Below are 20,135 nucleotides of genomic sequence, written 5' to 3' on the forward strand. Positions count from 1 at the left end.
CTGAAGGAAATATTTGCAAGATCCAGGAAGTGAGACACAAGGAGGCTTGCACAGGGAGGGGAGAAGGGCCAAAGAGTTTGTTGTTGCCACCCTTCTCTGCCTCTGGCATCACAGAACTTAAAGTAAAGAACAACTCATCTGGAAATGACAAATGCAAGTAGCAAGACTCGTCCTGAACCTTCTACAGCCCCGCAGGGGGCTGTTGTAAAGTGTCCTTTGAAGACATCAGAGAAGTCATTGGATTATTGGGACTGTCCTGGGTAAAGACTAGCTCCCTTTCTCCAATGGCCCCAACTTCGAATTTTGAAGAGGTCTTCCCATTACTTCTCTGGATTTTACATAGTGTCATGGACATGGTGGCAAGGGATGATAACAATCGGTCTTGTTTACTGAGAGTCCATCATGCATCAGGCACAGGGCTGGACAGCACACAGACCTGATTTCATTTAACTCTCAAGACATCTTCTGGAATAGGTTTTCTTTTGCCCATGTTAGAAATGAGGCTCAGAGAAGTTAAACAACTGGGTGAACACAAAGGGAATAGGGGCCAGGAGAAGTAACAGCTGAGGTCTGACTCTGATGCCCACACTTTTGCTAATAAAACATGCTGCCTCGCCAGGGTTCTGATAACCCTCTCAAGAGATTTAATAAAAGGCATTTTAGGAATAAATAAAACACTGTCAAGGGACCTGAATGGTCTGATATCCACGAGAACAATTCCGCTGAGGATCAGGCTGGCCAAGGCAATCAAGGTTCTATTCTCTGATACGCAGAGGTTCTGAAACTTGGGCATGCATCAGAGCCACCTAGAGGGCTTGTTCAAACACAGACTGCTGGGTTCTATCCCCAGAATGTCTGATTTAGTGAGTCTGGGGAAGGGTGGAAAATTTTGTTTCTAACAATTTCCCAGATGATGATGGTACTGCTGGTCTGGGACCACACTTTGAGATCTACTGCTCTAATCATCATTACCTACCAGGTTCCCAACTCATCAGGTTATCTTAAGAGGTATAAAGCCATTTGGAAAAAAAAAACTTCTCAAAACTAAATTCATTCAATTAACTATATATATATATATATATATATATATATATATATATATATATACCATCCATGTGACAACTGGGCTGAAGATTTACAAAATAAAATAATGGGAATACTGGAGGTCCAAAAAGTTCCGGGAATCCTGATGTTACTCAAGGAAATTTGGTGCCCAACCATGGTTAAGCAATGGATGGGTCAGGGAAAGAGAGGGAGTGTTGTCTATTTGAGTCCTCATGTATACCAGATGTTAATGTACTGAATTTTAAAGAATACAATGGGAAAGTTATAAAGAACATGATTCTATCTTGTTTAAAAGTTTAAAAGGCATTTTTGGGGCACCTGGGTGGCTCAGTCAGTTAAGCATCCAACTTCAGCTCAGATCATGATCTCACGGTTCGTGAGTTCAAGCCCCACGTCAGGCTCTGTGTTGACAGCTCAGAGCCTGGAGCCTGCTTCAGAATCTATGTCTCCCTCTGTCTCTGCCCTTCCCCTGCTCATGCTCTCATGCTCTCTCTCTGTCTTTCTTTATTTCTCTCTATCTCAAAAATAAACATTTAAAAAATAAAAAATAAAAGACATTCTTGTTCAATTATTAATGAGAATTATTATTATGGAGTAGTTCTCTGGGATGCATGTATTTAACATTTAAGAGTAACCCTAAAAATTCAGGAAATGTAGTAACTGGTCATTTTGCAAAGGATATGAATTTGACTTCAAGGCATCACAATACTGGCTTATAGGACAAGTCACCAAAGAAAGGAGAGAGCCTAGTCAACAACTTGGCATTTCAATGTGGCTTGGTGGGTTTCTATTTGCCATTGAGGTACACAGGTGCAGTAACTGTGGCAGAGAGAAAATGTGCTTCTTTTGAATAATGGCACTGAAATGCAAATTATCTGCAAGTTAGTACTGGACACAGAAGTGATGGAAAGTTCTTAAGAAAGTGATGCTTCTCAGCTAGAAAATACAATGTTTATTTGTGGGGTTGGGGAGGTTCTATGTTGGGGTGGTAGTGACAGATTTGGAAATTCGCAAAGGTCTGGTGATGTACACCCTCAGAAACATCAAAGCTCTTACAGATTTAAATAAGCAGAAGTGTTGGTTGATGGAGAATTCTATCAAACTGAATTCTAGGTAACAGTGAGATCAAATGTGTTTAGTAAGTAATATTGTCTATCTGTCATTAGTATGTGGATCTTTCCAAAGTCTTTGATCTTTAACTTCCCAGGCCTAAATCAAACCAACCAGTTCTCTTCTTGAGATTTTCTTTTTCATTATAAAAATCCAGCAATTTGACATATACCCAAAAAACACCATGCACATTCAATTCCAGCTACTTACACTTTACCAGTTGCCTTTCTGAATTTTCTTTGTGTATGGCTACTATCAGATTCAACATGTGATTTAGGATTTAGCCCTTTTTTGGTTAATATTATTACAAATACTCATTTCTGTGCAAGACCCAATATTTGTACACCTGCCATTGTTAATGGCTATATTCTGTTCCATGATGATAATATATTAGCATGGTAAATGTTTTCCCCGATTATAAATAGCACTACTATGAATATATTTAAACAAATCATTTTTTCCTTTCTAGGTTATTCCCTTGGGGGTCTGCTGGGCCAAATAGTATGAACAAATAGCTTTATAACTTCTGTCACATATTTCTGATTGCCCTCCAGAAAAACTGAACCAACTTATACTGCTCCCAGAAACAGTTTCCCCACAGCCTTGTCAAGATAGTGTTTTGTAATTTCTATTGATCATTTCCATTAATTGTTGATAGTTTAATAAGCAAGTTGTGATATGTGGAAGTTGTTTTTGTTTGCATGTCTTTAATTGCTACTAAGCTTGTACTTTTCCATGCAGTGATTTTACTGCCTTTATGTTCTCACGTGTAAAGTGCCTGCCCAGTTTCCTTGCTCTTTTATGAAGCTGAATCTGAAAGCTGACTTTCTATATCTATATCCATTCTTTATATTGTTTGGACAGTCAACTGTTATCAGTGATGCTGGCCGCAGATATTTTCCTCATTCTGTTGTTCAGCTTTTTATTACATTTTGTTGTACAAAGGTCTCCCCCCCCACTTTCATATATTTAAAATCATCCATCTTGTCTCTAATGGTATCCTCCATTTAACAGACACAAATTTATCTTCTATCTAAGCTGGAATAAATATGCTATCTCACTGTCTGCTTTTTGGAATTTACTACGGAGTAAAGTGTGTACTAGTTATCTAAGTTAATCATTCTTGGGTGCCTGGGTGGCTCAGTCAGTTAAGCATCCGACTTTGGCTCAGGTCATGATCTCATGGTCCATGACTTTGAGTCCCGCGGTGGGCTCTGTGCTGACAGCTCAGAGCCTGGAGCTTGCTTCAAATTGTGTGTCTCCCTCTCTCTCTGCCCCTCTCCCACTCGTGCTCTGTCTCTGTCTCTCAAAAATAAAATAAACGTTAAGAAATTTAATTATTCTCCATAATGATACCTACAATTCCAACATTAAAGAAAGAGTGATTCCTTTCCCCAGTTCAGGGATGTTTCCAGTGCTCTATATTCTTAGAATAGCTTGAATCTATTCCTAGAATCTTTAAAAAAACATTTCACTGTTTTCTTGTTTTCAACCCACTATCATATGGTTTTGATAATTGTCACTTTATGACAGGCTTTAAAATCTGATAGGGTAGGTCTACCATCATTGCCTTTTTAAATAAATGTATTCTTTGGTATTACTGCCTACTTGTTCTTCCAGATAAATTTCACTATGAATTTGGCAAGTTCTATAAAGTATCCCACAGTGACTCTAATCAGTAGTGCATTACATCTATATATTAACTTAGGGAGTGTTATAATCATTGCTATATTTAGTCTTCCCAAATTGAAGCAGAGTACAGCTATGCATTTATTCAGGTCTTTATTTCTCCCATTAGAGTTTTATAATTTTCCTTGGATAAGTTTTGTGTGCCCAGGATTAAATTAATACCCAGATATTTAAATTCCCTTTGTCACACTTTTGACAAATCCTTCCATGCCTCGGAAGACTGCATTCTTCTTAGATGCAAAGCCTTCCTGAAAAGTGTACTCTTCCTAATACAATGAGATTCAACTCTGAATTATCCATTTTCTTTCACTCAGTCAGCAAATAGGAAATGCTGTCCTATTTGGTTTGTGGTTTGATAAAAGGAAGGAAGAAAGCCCTAGGCTGAGAACTGAAACAACTGGGTAGTAGTCCAGTTTTGTCACGTACTTGCTTTATAATCCCAGAAGCAAAGGGCTTTGGAGTCAGATACCTGTTTGACCTTGGGAAAAGGACTTTAATCTATCTGTAAGTTCCCTTGTCTGTAAAATTGGGTCAATAAATGCTAACTATCTTGTAGGGTCATGATAAATAATGAATAATGAAAGGGAAATGCTTATAGCAGTGACTGACACATAAGAAACACTTAATAAACGTTAGCTATTATACCTTTTGTTGTCGTTGCTAATAATAGTATAATACTACCTTTCCTGAGTCTCAGCTTCCTTCAGTGAAATGGGAAAAAATAAGGCTTAACTGCATAGGGTTGTTGTGAGGATTAACTGTAAATGTAGCCATGTGTATAAAAACACTCTACACACTTTAAAGCTCTGTGCAAAGTGGTAAAATGGAAAAGATCACAGGAAGCAATTGTAGGTAAAGAAAACCAAAAGAGTTAATCTGGCAAATACTTTCTTTTGGCTTTTAAATACATAGCTTATGTATATAGCTTTTTCTCCCAGCAGAGCTACTCACTGCCGGTTTTCCCTCCTGCTAATATTATAATGCATTTGCATTCTCTGCACACAAACCAAATAACAGTGGAGGGATACAACCAAGAGTGTAACTACCTGGAATTAAAATTCATTGCAGGCTTCCAAGCAAAGAGAGTGGCTCAAGAATATACATTTGATTTTCCCACCTACACCCATCATTCCAATTGAGACAGAAACGACATAAGAAATGTTAAAAATTTGTGTTGTGGTGGTTGGAGGGGAAGGTGAGCGGAAACTCCATCAATATTTCTCTTCTTAAGTGTCATCTCTGCCCTTGACCTTCTCATCTTCCCTGAGGTCATAAACTGTCATCCGTCTTAAGAATCCATACTCTTTTTCCTTCCATTGACCTCTCTCTTCTGGTTTTAAATTTAAACCAGTCTCCCAGATCCTGACCAAACCTTCACCTAAACCAGTGGTTCTCATCAGTAGCTGGAATCAGAATCACTTGCAGGGCTGTTAAAACACAGACTGTGGGCCCCATCCCAGTTTCTGATTCAGTAGGTCTGAGTGGGGCCTTGGAATTTTCATCCCTAACAAATTCAGAGGAGATACTGAGGGTGTTGGTCCTAGGAACACATTCTGAGAACCACCAACTTAAACCTCATTGCTCTTTCTAATTACCACCCCATTTATCTCCTTCCTTTCCCTGGCCAACTTTTTCTTTTAGAGCATTTTGAAGTGTTCAAATTCTTCCTTTAAAATGTTTTTCAAATCACACGGTCACCCTAACACATATTCATTGTATTAAAATTAATGAAAGGAAACTGAAACCTTCCTACAGTGCTAGTGGAAATGTGAAATGGTACAGCCACTTTGAAAAACAGGCTGTTCCTTGGAAAGTTAATAGAGTTACCATATGGCCCCCAAATTCCACTCCTAAGTATGAGAGAACTGAAAACATGTCCACACAGAAACTTGTACATGAATGGTCATGGCAGCATTATTCACAACAGCTAAAAAGTGAAAATAACACAAATGTCCACTAAATAGATAAGTGGATACATAAAAAGTGGTATATCCATACAGTGGACTATTATTTGGCAAAGAAAAGGCATGAAATACGGATACAGGCTACAACACAATGAACCATTATAGCACACGAAGTGAAAGAAGCCAGACACAAAAGCCCTCATATTGTATCATTCCATCTACTGGAAGTGTACAGTATAGGCAAATCCACAGGAACAGAAAGTAGATTTGTGGTTGCTTGAGGTTGATGGTGGGAATGGGGAGTGACTGTAAATGGGCACAGGGAATCTTTGTAGGGAGATGGATAGGTCTTAAAATTGGATTGTGGTGATGATTGCATAGCATCATAAATTTACCAAAGCTCACTGAATTCCACACTTAAAATAGGTGAATTTATGATGTGTAAAGCTCTATACATTTTTCTTCTATGAATACCCCTCACAGACCATCATGCCATCTACTTGCTATGCCCACTGCTTTACTAAGTTTGCTTTCTTGAAGGTCACTTGCGATTCCCAATTGTCAGAGCCAGTAGCGATTCTCTCTGTATCTTCTGTGATGGTGCACTGGCCAACCTCTTCTGCCACACCAGCTGCTTGCCCATTCAGTTTCCTTTACTGGTTCTTCTTCCTCATCCTACTCCCTGCCTGGATGATTGACAAACCTCCTGCAAAGAATCCACCTGTCTTCCTCACTAATTTCAAGTTCAACATATCTCAACTCAAGCTTATCTTCTGCACCAAGCTAGCTCCCCTCTCTCACCTGTCCCAGCTACTTCAATAACTTTCTCCAGGTCACCTAGGGCTCAGAGTGTTGTTGTTTTGCCCAGAGTTATTTTTGACTTATTACTTTTCTTTCCCAAATTCCAGTCACCAGTTCTCTCTACTCTTCCCTCAAAATGTGTCACTTATTTGTAAGCAAATCATTTGAACAATTCACTTGAGAAACAATGCAAATATTAAATAAACACACAAAAACATTTCAAACTAGAATAATCAAAGTAAGCCAATTAAAATTATAATAGGTGCCATTTATGCCCATTGCATTAGAAACATTTTCCACAGATGGCAAGATTTGGGGGAAATTGGTATCCTTATATATTGCTAATGGCAGTGTAAAATGCCTCCTGGGAAAACAATTTGGTGAAATCTATCAAGAACAAGAAGAATGTTCATATTGCTTCAACTAGTAATCACAACTCTAGATAATTATTTTTAATGAGATAATTCAAAATGAGAAAAAGGTTATAGCTACTCCAAATTTTTCTGCAGCATTACTTTATAATAGCAAGAAATTTGAAACAACCTAATTATCCAACAATTTGGGAATGATTAAGCAAATCACAGCACATTAAGCTGGTGAAATATGCAGCCATTAAAATTTATAACGATTGAGGAGGCCTGTATAGTAACATGAAAAATTGTTTGCCAAGTAATGCTTAGTGGGGAAAAAAAGAAGCCGGACACACAAAAATCGCATCTACATAGTTTTTATATAACTATGCCAAAAAAATCTCCATACCTATAGATAAAAGTTGGTAGGGAAATAAAAACAATCAGGGTGTTTGGGTGGTAGGAATAAGGCTACTTTTTCTTCTGTTTTTAATTTCCTGTAATTTTGTTTTCACAATAAACATCTCTGCGCACCCCCCCTCCAAAATATCACACATATTTATCTATCTCTTCTGCTTCATTCCTACTGCACCTCCACCTTCCCAATCCAAGGCCCTCCTCTTCCATGCCTGGATCACTTACCCTAATTTTTCTTCCTTCAACCTATCTAGGCTACAAATGCAGCAAGATTGCCTCAGTCCCACATTTATCACATCATTTACCTGATCGATAACCTGCAGTATCTTTCGTATTTGTGATACTATAATAGTTTTCAAGGCCTACCTATCCTGGTCCAATATTTCACTCTTCACCCCTTTCCTCTACTGTTACTGCTGCTGCTGCTCCCCGGTATTCCTCTTTATTATTACAACTAACATTTACCGAGGGTTTACTGTGCCAGGTTTTGTTCCAAATGCTTTGTACATATTTTCTAATTTAATCCTGGCAACAATCACCTGAGCTATGTACTCTTACCCCATTTCACAAATAAAGAAACTGATAGGGCAGAGAGAGGAAGAGCCACCCACTTGCCAAGGTTACACAAGCTAGAGAAAATAAGAATCTGGATTTGAACCCAGGCAGGCTGATTCCAAGGCCAGAACCGTTAACCCGTGAAGTTTATTTCTCCAACATACTCTGCTTAGCTCCCCTGGGTTTTTCCTCCTGTAGGTCCCAGCCTTCAGTTTTCTTACCCTCCAGCAAACTTAAATAGAAAACAATTTATCATGTATTGGCTCCTTACCACGTGCCAGATACTTCTTGTTTAAACCATGTATTTGACACTTTTCATCTTACAACAACTCATCAGAGTAAGCAAAAGCTAAGTTTAAATCCTGGTTTGTCCCTTTGATAGCCATGAGACCTTCAGTAAACTACTATAACTTCTCTGAGCCTCACATCTTTCTCTGAGTCAGTGGTTCCCAAAGTGTGATCCCAGGACCAGCTGCATGAGCATCACCTGGGCAACCTTGTTAGAAATGCAGATTTTTACTTTTATTCCATACCTACTGAATCACAGTTTCTGGAAGGGGTTGGGGGGTAAGTGTAGGATCCACCTGTCTGTGTTTTAACAAGCCCTCCAGGTGTTTCTAAAGCACATTCAAGTTTGAAAGCCACTGTTCTAGTTATAATACATACCTGACAGGATCTTGGAAAATATAAAACATAACATAATATGTGTAACTTAGCTTGCAGCACATTGTTTTGTAAGTGGTAATTTATGATTATTGCTACTTAACTTTGTGTGGGTTAGTCTTCCTTGCTCAAGCTGTGGGTGGACAGGCATTGTGCTTCCTGATGCTCGCTCTCTAATACTCCCCTGCTTGCCTAGAAAAAGGCAATGCGTACACTAGGTTTTGAATAAAGTCCTCTTACTTCACAGGCTGACTGGGAAGAGAACCATTTTGTAGAAGCACTGTAGTTGAGTCTAGTGTCTCTAAAGGTAGACCACCTGGGTCTAATCAACTTACTACACCTGTGGGATTTTAGGCAAGTGAATTTATCAGTTTCTTCTGCCAGAGAGACTAATAATAACTACCCCTTTAGGTTATGGTGATAGACACAGTTGACCTTTGAACAATGTGGGGGTTAGGGACACCAATCCCCACCCCCCATGCAGTTGGAAATCCATGTATAACTCTCGACTCCCCCAAAACTTAACTACTAACAGCCTACTGTTGACTGGCAGCCTTACTGATAACATAGTCAATGAGCTCATATTTTGTATGTCTTAGGTATCGTATGCTATATTCTTATGAGGAAGTAAGCTAGGGAAAAGAAAAATGTCATTAAGCAAATCATAAGTTGGGGGGGTGCACCAGGATGGCTCAGTCAGTTGATTTCAGCCCAGGTCACGATCTCATGGTTTGTGAGATTGAGCCCCATGTAGGTGTAGGACTCTGTGCTGACAGCGTGGAGCCTGCTTGGGATTCTCTCTCCGTTTCTCTTTGCCCCTCCCTCACTTGCTCTCTCTCAAAATAAATAAACATTTTGAAAAATCATTAAGGAGAGAAAATATATTTAAAGTACTGTATTGTATTCATTGGAAAAAAAATCCATGTATAAGCAAACCCATGCAGTTCAGACCTGTGTCATTCAAGGGTCAGCTGTAAATATTTGTAAAGTGCTTTGGTGCCTAGAATAGAGCAATGTGCTCAAGAAATGTTAGTTAGCATTATTATTTTTGTGTCATTTCACCCATTCAATGGTGGAGGAGGCTCTGTTTCCTCAGTTGGTAAGCCAACGGCAAATACCTCTTGAGGGACTTCTCTGTGTCAGGCGCTATGTTAGGCACAGAGGATAAGTCTCTGTGGTAAGAAGATAAGGCTGAGATGTGGTCTCCTCTCTCAAAGGTCTCAGTCTAATATGGGAAACTCAGCAGATCCACAGCAGGGAATCAGACCAGCCAGAGAGTTCCAAAGGCCTCAGACTTCTGAGACAGGATGCTGAGGGATCCTTTTGAAAGGTTTCCTTTGGGATCCTAATCGATGAAGTTGTAAGGGGAAAAGCATAAACTTTGGGGCCAGACAAACCTGGGTCCAAATTCTGGCTTCATCGCTTATTGGTTGTGTGACCTCATCTATAAAATATGTAATGAAATGAACTGTTGTGGGGAATAAATGAGATTATGGGTTAAAAAAGATCCAGTCCAGTGACTGACACTTAGTAGATTATTCAAAAATGTTGGGTTCCTCTCTTTTCTCATGGCCAACCAGAAACCTGATGGGTGCCCCATACTTTGGAGTCAAAAGAAAGCCAAAATTATTCCTGCATGTACCACCAAATCACAGGGGGTCAGAAGACCCGGGATTCTAGTCCACTTCCTTGGTGCTCTCTCCATTGGTGCCCCCACAGAGGCACAACTAAGGGCCTTCTTCCTCCTTCATTTCTAGAGTTTGAGTTAAAGAATCAATATAATTTCAGGGTATCTTGTATAATTTGACCCAGAGAAGAATTGGCTAAAAGAACATATCAAGGAATTTCATGAAAAAGAAGGCTGCCAGGCTGATTGATGGAGAGCAAACTGGAAAAACTAACTGTCCACTCCTTCTAGTCACCTATGGCAAGTGGGCTTATCTCTGGGGAGCATAAGCACTGGGTGCCAAGCTCCTCACATTACAGGAGTAGACTCTCTACTTTTTTTTTTCCTTAAGGGTTTTGCCCAAGCAACTCTCTTTCCTTTAGTCCAGGCCATATGTGCCATTTGCAAAAATGTCCCTACCTTCTTCCAGGAATTTTAATCTATCGTTAGCATGATCTGCCCCTGGATATGCCTTAAGTTCTTCACAAAGCCCTGTAAAAAGAAAGGTGGCAGAGGCCAAAAACAGGTGTCTCCAACAAAGGAGGCAAAGGCACAGTGGTAGCTGGACAGTCTTATCTCGTCTCTGTCCTTTCCAATTAATTGTTCAGTGGCTGCTGTAGATGTGAGCATACTTTATGCCGTCTCACCTATATTTCAGCATGATCTGCTCCCACATGTCCTTGTGGCTGGGCAAGCCTGCCCCAGGCCTCTGAGCTGATGGGCACACTTCCCCACAATACTATGGGGAATACTATGTATTCCAAAACGTCATAGTGATCAGTTTGGTCTGTAGCCCAGCTGCCTGGGGAGCAGGCTAGATTACATCTGTGGTATGAAGTTCTTGGTATGGACACACCAGGCCAGGTTCCTCAAAGGAAACTGAGCAAACAGAAGATCTTAGCAATTTCTATAGAAGTCTCAGAGACATCAACACACCCTACTCCCTGAGTGATCACTTACCTCCCTGACTGGCTGGTCTTCCTGTTTCCTGTTATTGGTTTCCATTTATCCCCAGGAAATTCCTGCAAAGCAAAATTGTGATAAATTAGGGAGCTCTGAGCATCCAGGTATCCAGATGTCTTCAAAAATGTGAAGAGGTCAGAAGCCTGTCCCTGGCCAGACCCCGCTCCCCGCACTTGGTTTCTTCTACTTTCCCACACAGGCTAGAGAAATATGCACCTGGAGTGCTGCCTTTCTGTCCAGAGGCCTGGTGAACTGCTGGGGGCATGCAGAGACTAAGAGAGTACTCAGAGACCTGGATCATGTGCTCTAGAAACTCCGTGTTTCCCTCTCTTTCTCCACTCCCCTCCCAAACCATCTTGTAAACCAGTTTAGCACGTTTGCTGTTTGCTCTGGCTCTTGTGAAGGAGGTCTTTTTGTTTATTCTGCTACATGAACCTGCTCATTCCTCTTGCCTCTTCTAACATAGAAAGCATCTTCTTCGAAGCCCTGGCCCTTGAGGGGGCTTTCAGGCCTGAAGCCCCGTGCTGCTCTAACCTTTTCCCAAGGTGAGGCACACACAGAGAATGCATGCCAGCACATCTTTGTACTGCAGGGGCCCTTCCTTCTCCTCCCAGATCCACTAGTAGAGGCTGAGGCGGGCTCATCTCTGGGGAACACGAGTGCCAGGTGCCACGGTCCCCATATTACAGAAGCATGCTCTCCACCCTGGCCATTTTTTCCTTAAGGGCTTTGCCCAAGCAAACTGTAGCTCAAGCCATATGTGCCATTTGTAAAAATGCTCCTCCCTTCCTATTCTAGCTCCAAACCTGATGCAAATTTGCCTTTTGACATTCTCCCTGACTTTGCATCCAGCATTCTCTACCTGGCAACCCAAAGCTTAACTCAACAGGAAAGCACAATTTTTCCTAAACCTCACTGATCTCCCAAATTCCCTCTTCCTCCAATGCTGTCATTAGTCCTATTCAAAGTTTTATTAACCTTTGCCCCAGTAAAAAAAATTTTTACTCCCTTTTGGGGGTAAGATACTTAGTGTCTGTCATACTGGCTAAGACACTTATTAGCTGTGCTGTCTGAGGGAAGTTATATCACCTCTCTGAACCTCAGCTTCCTATCTAGTAAATAAGGGCTATGCCATCAAGCTTTGCTGGCTTCCCGGGAGTGAGTACAAAATGGGATATGCATAGAGAATGCCTAGCACAATGCTTGGCATGCGAGAGGCTGTAGATGTTAGCAGTCACAAGAAAGATGAGGTTTTATAGCTTTCCCAAGACCAGAGCGGTCCCTGCCTGTACTTGTCATATTAGAGCAGCTCTGACCACTTGTTAGACTTCAAACTCTGCCTCAACACCCTTCTGAGATGTCCCTGCCCTCAAAGACACTATTACTCATTCAGGCACAATGGAAGCCAGGATTTCCTGTCCATGCCCTGTGGAAAGTGCTCAGTAAATAGCAGTGGCCAAACCAAAGTCCTGTCCCAATTTGCAATCTCCTTTTCAGCTCCCCAGTATCACCTTACTTTGTTTCCTTGAATCACTTAAGTTGGTGTAAACTGCCTGTACTCTATTGACCAATGAGGCAGTGATCCCTACAGCTTGTCGCAGATGGGGTTCAATTGTTGCCCCAATCGAAGTTATACTGCTAGAAGGCATCCTGCCATACTGGAGAGGGCCTGGGCTTTCCTTTCTTTTTCTTTTTGCATTCCAATTTTGTCTTTATTTGATTGGCCCAGGTTAAACTTAATGAAAATGCTAAATATTAACAAGGTTATGGGGAAGACAAGCACTGTTTCAGGAGGAGAATTTGACAATATTAACCAAGGCTTTTATTTTTTTACCTTTTAAATAGTATATTCTATTTTTTTTAATATAATTTATTGTCAAGTTGGCTAACATACAGTGTCTACAGTGTGTTCTTGGTTTGGGGTGTAGATTCTCATGATTCATCATTTATATACAACACCCAGTGCTCATCCCAACAATGCCCATCATGCATTTTCCCCTCTCCCCTTTCCCCCCATCAACCCTCAGTTTGGGCCTGGGCTTTTCAATTAGCTTATGGAGAGGCAGTGTAGCACAACTAGAAGCTTGGCCTCTAAAGCTAGATGACATGGATTCAAATACCACACCTGCCCTTCCCTAGTGGTATGACTTCAGGCAAACTACACAGTTTCTCTTTAGCTTATCTCCCCCAGCTATTTAATAGTGAGATCATCATAATAACAGTACCTATTTCCTGATTGCTTCCAGGACTAAATGAGTTGATACATATAAAGTGCCTAGAATAATACTGAGTGCAAAGTGGATACTCAAATGTCAGTTACGGTTATGTTGTTCAAGTTTTGCGTTTGCCACTTGCTAGATGTGTCACCTCTGTGAGCCTCAGCTTCCTTGGCTATAAAATGGGGATTCTATGGGTGCCTGGATGGCTCAGTCAGTTGAGTGTCCGACTTCAGGTCAAGTCGTGATCTTGCAGTTCGTGAGTTGGAGCCCCGCATCGGGCTCTGTGCTGACAGCTCAGAGACTGGAGCCTGCTTTGAATTCTGTGTCTCCCTCTCGCCATGCCCCTTCCCTGCTTGCACTCTGTCTCTCTCAAAAATAAATAAACACAAAAAAATAAAAAATAAAAAATAATTTAAAAATGGGGATCCTATTATACCTTAATCTCAAACAATTGTTAAATGAAATAATCTGATAATATGTGAAAAACTAACTGGCATGAAGTATGAGGAATGTAAGTGCATGCTGATTTTAGTTCTCTTAAAGTACTAAGGAGATAATTAGCTCCCTAACCTCTTTCAGGGGCCATAAGGAGCAGAATCTCAACCCTACTTCAGACAGCCACCGACCATCACAACCACCTTGGTCATTTGACCTGGGGTGTCCTATCCCATATTGTAAGTTTTCCTATGTCTGGCATGTACATGTGTGTGTGTTCAGGTGGCAGGGGAAGAACAGGCATGAAGTGGCTCCACATATCTGAAAGCCTAGTGTATAAGCAGACTTGCTGAGCTGGTCTAACTGGCATCGGGAACCCATTGTGTCCCCTTCCTTCAGAGTACAAAAGGAGAGGTATGGTGTGGGCACAGGCACACCTGCATTGCTGCTACCAACTGCTGCAACCTTCACATTTCATCTCCTTCTCTTATGGAGCTACCAGCTCTGGGCCAATACTCCTGCAAGCCATCATGTCCTTTCCCCCAACTTCAGCCTACTTCCTCTACTGTCTACTCGCAGGACCTTCTTTCAGCAAACATTTCAAACTATGCTCAAATCTCCCTTTAGTTTAGGAGACAATAACTCACACTCAAAAGATGATAACTCTCTGGTAGTCACTGTTCTAAGCGCTTTACCCATGTTCTACCATTTAATCCTCTCAACCAACTTATGAAGTAAGTTATTACTTGCATTTTTTTTTTCACATGGGGAAGCTTAGGAATTTGAATGCAAGCAGTCTGGTTCCAGCATCAGTGATTTTTTAATCATTATTTTATATTTCCTCTCCTCTTTGCTTCAACATTTTGTCTTAAGTATTTCCAAGCATCCAGAAAAGTTGGACAAGTTTACAATCATCTATATACCCACCACTTAGATTTTGCAATGATTATGTTACTACATCTGCCTGATTCCATACCTATTCACTCCTCTACCCATCCACCAATCTATCTTACATTCTTGATGCATTTTTAAAGTCAAAAAGAGATTTATACCCATAAATTTGAAAACTTAAAGAAAATAGACAGATTTTTCTTGATGAATTACCAAAGCTCACTCAAGAAGAAAAAGATAATTGAAACGACCTGTATCTATTAAAGAAATGGAATTTGTAGTTTAAAATCTTTCCACAAAGAAAACTCCAGGCCCCAATGGCTTCGATGATAAATTCTACTAAACATTTAAGGAAGAAATAATACCAGTAGTATGCAAACTCTTTTTGAAGATGGAAGAGGAGGAACAACCTCCCGACATATTTGGTAAGGCCAGCATCTTGTCATGAAAACCAGACAAGGACATTATAAGAAAACTACAGACTAAAATCCCTGATCATCATAAACACAAAAATCCCTAACAAAATATTAGCAAATCTAGTCTTGTTCTTATTTCAAAAATCAATCAATAGAATTCACCGTATCAATAGAGTAAAAGAGAAAACTATAGGATCACTCCACTAGATATAGACAAAGCATTTTAAAGAATCCAGCATCTGCTCCTGACCAAAGCTCTCAGCAAATTAAGAATGAAAGGGAACTTCCTCAAGCTGTCAAAGGGCATCTATGAAAACTTATAGCTAACATCAAACTTAATATGGAGAGATTAGGAACAATGCAACACTAGCCACACTTACTATTTCTACTAAACATTGTGTTGGAGGTCCTAGACAGTGCAAGAAGGCCCCCCCTCCCCTAGAAAATGTATACACAATAGAAAGGAAGATAAAAAACAATTTCATTTGCAGATGACATGATTGTCTATATAGAAAATCTTTTTAAAATCTACAAAGCTACTAGAACCAGTGAGTTTGGCAAGGTTGCAAGATACAAGACCAATATACAAAATTAAATTGTATTTCCATATAGTATTAACAACGAATTTTAACTTGACATTAAGAAAACAATACCATTTACAATAGCATCAAAAACATGAAATTCTAGGGATAAATAGCTAAATATTTGCAACATTTGTATGCTGAAAACTATAAGTTGTATACATCAATATACTTCAAAAACATCAGCATACATATTAAATAAAGTTTGATATTTGTTTATAATATTTTTAGGGAAAATTTACTTGCAGGGAAATGCACAAGTATTAAGTGCACATCTGTTGAGTTTCAATGAATGCATACACCTGTGTAACTCAAATGGTTATCAAGATACAGAACACTACCACCATCTGACAAAGTTCCCTCATGCGTTTTCCTGCTCAATCTCTGTGGCACCTTCAGTAGGTAACCAGTGTTTTCTTGTTTCCCACAGAATAGCTGTTATAGAATGTTACATAAAAGGAATAGCATATACTCTTTTGTGTAAGGCTTCTTTCACCCCTAAGTTTCCTTTTTTTTTTTCTTCAAAGAATGTGTATTGAAGAACTCCACACACTAAGTCATTCAGGAGTGTCTGCCTCTGCAACAACAGTTCAACACAGGAATTAACTTCTGATTTGAGTGCACCAGCCAAAAGGTGGTGCTAGGGAAGCCATGGGGAAGGAACCTGGCAGTGAGCTGGTAAGGACATAGGGGATCCTCTCAGGAGTCCCTTGGGGGATTGGTGGTAGCCTGTGTTTGGGGGTGGGGGGTAGGTTATAACCAGAGTATAACAACAGCTAGTCTAGACCTGGGCCTCTGACAAAGATAGGCTGGAGAAGGGCATAAGGATTTGTTCTTTAGAAAACCTGGGGGACATTTACAAATTTTGCAGGTCCAAGTAGATTTTTAAGCAGGATTTGGAAGGGAATAAGTGCTATTTTCTGTCAGGCATTAGACCTGTTTGATCTTCACAACTGATCTATGAGGCAGCCATTATTTTCCTCTACTTTAGAGATGAGGTAATAAGACTTCTCTCAGTACTAGCCATTTTATGAGGTAAAAGTTCTGTTTTTTTTCCGTTTAAAAATCATGTAACTGTGGGGCACCTAGGTGGCTCAGTCGGTTGAGCATCTGATTCTTGGTTTCGGCTCAGGTCAGGATCTCACAGTTTGTGAGTTCAAGTCCCACATCAGGCTCTGCACTGACAGTGTGGACCCCACTTGGGATTCTCTCTCCCTCTCTCTGCCCCTCCCCTGCTCATGTTCTCTCTCTCTCTCTCTCTCAAAATAAATAAATAACATTTTTAAAAGGTCATGTAATGCAAGTTTTGGTGGTTGAATGACTTACTTGCTCAAGGTCACTCAGATACCAATTTTACAGTCAGGATATACATCCCAGTTCTGTCCATTTTGTGAGGCAAATGTCATTTTCATCTGAAGATGGGTTAACTGCAACTTTGGTGGCTGAGTGTCTTACCCAAGGTTACTAAGCTACCACTTGGGGAAGCCAGGGCTATACAGTTTAAAGGAATTGTAATCATTATATTTTCCAATGATTTGCCTCACTTTCTCTTCACCAAGAGAATAATGGAAGGAAAACTATCCAAGAACCAAGTCCTCACCTGCACTGTCAGCTTCCTGGGTTTCCAAGTGTTGCTAGGTGCCAAACTGCCATCCTCAGGGCTACTGTGCAGGGGATTATGATAGCAAGCTGAACACCGGATGTATTGGTGGTGGTGGCACCGACAGTTGTAGCAGTTTGGCATCATATTTCTCTTTCGCAAAGCAGGGCAGATTTCCCCAGAACAATACATGCAAGGGTCATGGACTATGGCTCCCTGGACACTGCAGGAGTAGGAGCAGGTCCTGTGGTAGTCAAAATCCCCACAGTGCAGCGACTTACAGCACATGGATGGTTCTAGACCTTTGCTTGCAAAACATTCTGAGTATGTAGGAGTTTCTGACTGAAGGGGTGACACCGAATGATATGATTTGTCTGTGGCATGATATGGCTGGTCTGTAGAATGATATGATTGGTCCATTGGATGGCGCCTCAATTCCCTATAGCTGGAGCTCATTGGCTGGAAGTTTTGGTCTATAGGTTTTGGTCTCTGGGTAAAAGTCTTATTGCTATGAGTGGTTAAACCTGGCAAATGTGATGTAGATAAAGATTTGCTACTCTCTTCAAAGAACTTTCTTCTGTCTGCAAAGGGAAGGAGGATGGCTTCCTCCCCAGCTTGGGCAGTAGAAACCTTCAATTCCTTGCTGTCACTTGGGTTAGAAGGGCCTTCCATGGATAGTGCCACATGTGGCTGTAGGTTGTTCTCTGGAGACCATCTCCAGTGACCTCCACAGACTCCATGGTGAACATTTGTTTTCTCAGAGTCTGAGGAGGACAGGTCAGATGCTTTCCACCAGGTGTTCAGGCCAAAAGAGGGCTGGCCAGGCCTCTGGCCGGGGCTTATTTGTCCCTCTAAGCCTGTCCTAGATTCATGGCTCTCAGTGGCTTGGGTGAGGCACTCTGAAGACCTAGCCTTGAGTATCATGCTCTTGTTGAAGAGCTTGTCCCTGGGGCTAGGTGGTTTTTTATATGAAGATAGAAGACATGAGTTCGAGGCAGAACGTGGAGTACTTTCTAGGGGCTCCTCAGTCTCTTCCACTGGCTCCTTAGTGTCACACAGCTTTGACAAGGGATTCTTGCTCTTCTGGAGCTGGGCCTTCCTCCTCTGAATCTCATTACGCAGATTGGTAGCAAAACGCTCACTCTTACGCCGGTTTTGGATTGAGAGGCCCCGGGGCCCTCTATTTCGTCTCCCACCTACCTGGCCACATTCCTTGGGTTCACTGTCCCCTTCTTCAGTAGCCTCCATGCTGCCAGCTACTTTAGTGGTTGAATAACAATCTCTGGTTTGTTGAACAAGGGAGCCAGAGGCAGAGGGCTGCTGGCTGGCTAATTCACTGCTTGCTCTACAGGCTCTGTTTGGGTCCTGGAAACTTATCTCTGGAGGGTGTCCATCAGCCTCTCCATGTGGGGAACTGCTTGCGCTCTGGTGTCCTGAACCCAAAGACCTGTCATCCACTTGCCTGGTCTTTCTCTCTTTGCTAGGCTGGTCCTGGGCTCTTCCTGTGGAGGAACATGGACTTTTCTTCCCTGTGTGGCTGCTATGCAAAGGTGACAGAGTCCACTCATGCCCATCCTCCCCAGTTGGGAGCTCCATTCCCTTGCTGCCCCTCATATCAAGGTGTACATGCTGTAAGTGGGATGCCAGAAGCTGTTCAGGGGCACTATGACGATGCCCCGTGGGTCCTGTGAGGTGTGGAGGGCTGCCAAGAGAAGCAGCCTTAGTTGGTTCTGCTGAAGCCTTCTTGAGTGGGCTGGAATCTATGCTGGAAGCTTTGTCATACACTTTTGGGAATCCAATGGCTTTGGCTGAGGCCTCCATCAGTAGCTGCTCAGAGTCCTGCTGGCTGGATTCAGGACCTTGGCTGAACTCACAGTTCTGATGGCCCTCATTTGTCACTTGGTCTTGCCCGCTGAGGCAGCAGAACCTGTTAGGGTTCCTTGGGGATAGCACGGTGTCTAAGCTCACTATCTCCTTCTGCTGCAAGGAGTCCACATGCTCAGAGGTCCAATGCTGCTCTCCATTAAGGAGCTGGGCTCTGGAGGCCTGAAGACTGTCTCGCCTCACTGGAGGCTGTGGTGGGCCTCTGGTAGCCTTGGCAGGCCCAGAGTAGTGGGCCTCCTGTGGACGGGATGACATCTGGGAGCTGGGAGTCAGGTGGCCCCCATTGGTGGTGCGCCGGCTACCTCCAGAGGTCTCAGTCACATTGGGCCGGCCACTGGCAGCTTTTGTTGGCCCCGGGCCTAGCATGATGCAGTCTGCAGAGCCTGGCTCTTCTGGCTTGAGGGAAAGGGCACAGTCAGAGGCATTTGAGCTGGCTGAGAAGGAGCTATAGGCTGAGTCACGCTGGTTGGGGTACATGTTCTGATCCATGGGCAAGAGGTGGCCCTCATAGGAAGCTTGGCCTGGTTGCTCCAGGCTCTCCATGCTGCCAATGGAGCTGCTTTTCTCAGTGCTGCAGTGCCGGGAGAGTGGACACCACTGCACACACACGTCACTGCAAGACACAGGGCACACTGGTTAGTTAGCCAAATTACCACATCCCTCTCCCGCCATGGCCAGCCCTGCCGTGGGAGAAGGCAGAACAACCCAGAGGCACCCGTGCCACAAATGAGAAGGAGATAAGGCAAAAAAAGGAAGAAGGGAAACAAAGATATGGATACTGGGGCGCCAGAGAGACGTGGTAAAATGGGAGACAAAACAACATATGGAAACAAGAGAGGGCAAGATCCCAAAGAGTAAAAGTGTAAGAACTCCACTGGGGCTTATGCTCTGTTTCCCTGCCGCCAGTGAGTCTAGAATTGCTTCTG

At 42.0% G+C, this 20,135-nt stretch overlaps 1 protein-coding gene across 1 annotated transcript in view; it reads right to left on the bottom strand.

The window, feature by feature from the left end:
• Window positions 1-20,135, bottom strand: part of SHROOM4 (shroom family member 4) — a 154,110-nt gene that overhangs the window by 23,731 nt on the left and 110,244 nt on the right. Inside the window, exons 4-5 of the mRNA XM_042973944.1 lie at window positions 17,326-19,822; window positions 11,181-11,242 (exon numbers count right to left, since the gene is read on the bottom strand). Of these exons, the coding sequence (XP_042829878.1) occupies window positions 11,181-11,242; window positions 17,326-19,822 (2,559 nt within the window). The remainder of the gene's footprint in view (window positions 1-11,180; window positions 11,243-17,325; window positions 19,823-20,135) is intronic.

This window comes from Panthera tigris, chromosome X, assembly GCF_018350195.1.
Source record: "Panthera tigris isolate Pti1 chromosome X, P.tigris_Pti1_mat1.1, whole genome shotgun sequence".
Taxonomy (NCBI): domain Eukaryota; kingdom Metazoa; phylum Chordata; class Mammalia; order Carnivora; family Felidae; genus Panthera; species Panthera tigris.